We start from the raw sequence: 3174 nt of genomic DNA, 5'->3' as shown, positions 1-3174 counted from the left end.
ACATAAAATCCATCAGTCAATCTTCTTGTGAACCCTAAAATTATAAACAGAACGATGGTTTTATAAACTGATTCTTTGACCAAGTGTAATGGTACAACCAGTAAACATTGAAAAGAGCGGGAGGGGGCCAAAAAAAAAAGGACATGCACCGACTGGCATCTCCCCAATACTTACGTAGAACATTTCAAAGTAGACAAAGAATCAACGTACCAGGAAAAGAAATTTAATCCACCCGTTTAATAAATTGAAATTTGACTGACACTAAAATAACCTATAAAGAGCCGCAGCCACTTCCTCTTATTCATATACATTTACATAGGCAGACTGGCTTTCGCTGCATGCTTCTGCCCTTATGTATACTAAGATGAGGCCATGTTCCTCTCTTTCTATCTCTCTTCTTCTCTTCTTTCTCCTCTCTTCTCTCAGCATCCAACACTGTGCAGCAACTGATAACATCTCTTCAGGCCAGTCCCTCTCTGGAAACCAGACCATAGTGTCCAAAGAAGGAAACTTTGAGCTGGGGTTCTTCACACCAGGTAATTCTCGTAACTACTACGTAGGCATCTGGTACAAAAAAATTTCAGTCCAAACTGTAATCTGGGTGGCGAACAGAGCAACACCCGTCTCCAACACCTCCTCTGCCGAGTTCAAAATCTCAGAAGATGGCAACCTAGTCCTCCTCAACAGTTCCAAAATCTCAGTTTGGTCATCCAATTCAACTCCATCAACATCGGATTCGACAGTTGCAGTGCTTCATGACACGGGAAATCTTGTTATAAGAAATGGGTCAAACACTACAATTTGGCAGAGTTTCGATCACCCGACTGACATACTCATGCCAAAAGGATGGTTTGGAGTTAACAAGATCACAGGGGAGTTTCAGAGTGCCACTGCTTGGGAGAATCCTGAGAACCCTGCCCCCGGGCCTTTCACTCTGAGTCTGGACCCTGATAGATCCAAGCAATTTGTATTACTGTGGAATAATTCTGAAATTTACTGGCGCAGTGGTATTTGGAATGGCCGGTACTTCCCCGCACTACCTGCTACTAACGAAAACACTCCCTTCAACCTCACCTTCATCGACAACGAGCAGCGGATGTATGTCACGTATACCATCTTCGACAGTTCATTCATCACTCATACTATGATTGGTCCAACTGGGCTATTAACACAACGGTATTGGCTGGACAGCACCCAGGAGTGGCAGTCAATCTCTTCTCAACCCGTGCCTCAATGTGATGTCTACTCGTTTTGTGGCACTTTTGGTATCTGCGACCAGACAAGCTCGGATAATATTTGCAACTGCACCCCTGGTTTCGAACCAGCTTCAATGAAAGAATGGGAGCTCAACGTTTGGAGCTCAGGGTGTGTGCGGAAAACCAGTTTGCGATGCAGTAGTAAAAGCTCAGCCGGTGGAGAAGGGGATAGATTCCTTGAGATGCCCAATATGAGATTGCCTGCCAATCCACAGAACTTGACTGTTAGGAGTGCTAAAAACTGTGAACAAGCTTGCTCGAACGATTGCTCTTGTAACGCGTATGCTTATGTGAGTGGATGCTCAATTTGGACTGCGGACCTTCGGAACCTTGTTCAACCCTATGATGATGATAGTGAATCTGGTACTCTTTATCTTCGGCTCGCTGCTTCTGATTTCCCAGGTTCAGGTAGCTCGCATAAGTTGGTAATTGATCTAACTCTTGGTGTCATCGGTGGAATTCTTGGCATCTTGTGTGTTCTTGTTGGACTATTTTGGGCATTTCAAAGGAGTAAACGAATTCGGATGGCAAAACAAGTTGAGGGTTCTTTGATTCTGTTTCCTTACGGCGATTTGCAGCGTGCGACCAAGAACTTCTCTGAGATGTTGGGCAGTGGTGGCTTTGGCTCTGTTTTTAAAGGGACATTAGTTGACTCAACCGATGTAGCTGTGAAGAAGCTTGAAGGCTTGAGACAAGGTGAGAAGCAATTCCGAACCGAAGTGAGCACACTGGCTGCTATTCAACATGTCAATCTGGTTCGCCTTCGCGGTTTCTGCTCCGAGGGCAGCAAAAGGCTTCTAGTTTATGAGTTCATGTCAGGAGGTTCCCTAGCCTATCACCTCTTTCAAAACAATTCCGCAGTTCTCTGCTGGAAGATGAGGTGTCAAATTATTCTTGGGATTGCCAGAGGATTAACCTACCTTCATGAGAAGTGCCGGGAGTGCATCATACACTGCGACATAAAGCCAGATAACATACTTCTAGACAAGGACTTCTGCGCCAAAGTTGCAGATTTTGGTATGGCGAAGCTCGTCGGTCGTGACTTCAGCAGGGTATTAACAACCATGAGGGGAACTGTTGGCTATCTCGCACCCGAGTGGCTCTCAGGCCTGCCAATCACCTCCAAGGTTGATGTCTACAGCTTTGGGATGATGCTCTTTGAACTTGTATCAGGCAAGCGAAACACAACGCACTCCGTGGATGGTAGCAACATCTTTTATCCTTCGTGGGCTGCAAGAAAGATTACTGAAGGCGGTATATTTAGCTTATTGGACCATAGATTGAATGGTGCTGCTGACACTGAAGAGCTAACCAGAGTCTGTAGAGTTGCTTGCTGGTGCATTCAAGACTCTGAATGTCACAGGCCAACAATGGGACAGGTGGTGCAGATCCTAGAGGGAGTCCTGGAGGTGAGCATGCCGCCACTTCCTAGGGCTCTTCAGCTTCTCACGGAAGATCAGAGCCAAATTCGTTATCATTTGTCATCCACTGAGTACGAAGATGCACTTGATCAATCTCTGGATTTCTATCAGTAAGTGTCCAGCTACAAAGGGCACATGAATCTCTGCTGAACATGTCAATAATATGTAACGTGTTAAAATAGAGCTTATAGCTGTTATGATCCTTAAGATGGATGTTTATATGAGGGTGTAATGCATGTTCTATGGTGGTTGTATTATGAATTTGGTGGCATAAAGTTCATGGATATCTTTTGTCATAAAGATATGTTAGATATAAAGTTTCCAACTCATCACTTTGCGAGATTGAGTTATAAAGATGTTAGATACACAAGCTAGCTGGTAAGCACCGGATGTACCACCTCTTGTTGTTGTCGAGGACAACGTTCAAGACCTCCTTATCTATTTATTTCCGAATTTCTAAGTTTTAGTGTATCACATCAACAATCAAGCCACATATG

The 3174-nt window shown here is 44.5% G+C and overlaps 1 protein-coding gene across 1 annotated transcript; it reads left to right on the top strand.

Moving 5' to 3' along the window:
* The first annotated feature begins 343 nt into the window (after positions 1-343).
* On the top strand, positions 344-2937 carry LOC105036490 (G-type lectin S-receptor-like serine/threonine-protein kinase At2g19130). The gene has a single exon (XM_010912254.3). The coding sequence runs from the start codon at positions 353-355 to the stop codon at positions 2789-2791; it is 2439 nt and encodes an 812-aa protein (XP_010910556.3). The 5' UTR covers positions 344-352; the 3' UTR covers positions 2792-2937.
* Positions 2938-3174: the final 237 nt, after the last annotated feature.

The sequence above is a fragment of the Elaeis guineensis genome, chromosome 2 (genome assembly GCF_000442705.2).
Source record: "Elaeis guineensis isolate ETL-2024a chromosome 2, EG11, whole genome shotgun sequence".
In the NCBI taxonomy this organism is placed as follows: domain Eukaryota; kingdom Viridiplantae; phylum Streptophyta; class Magnoliopsida; order Arecales; family Arecaceae; genus Elaeis; species Elaeis guineensis.
This window is presented reverse-complemented; position numbering and strand designations above follow the sequence as displayed.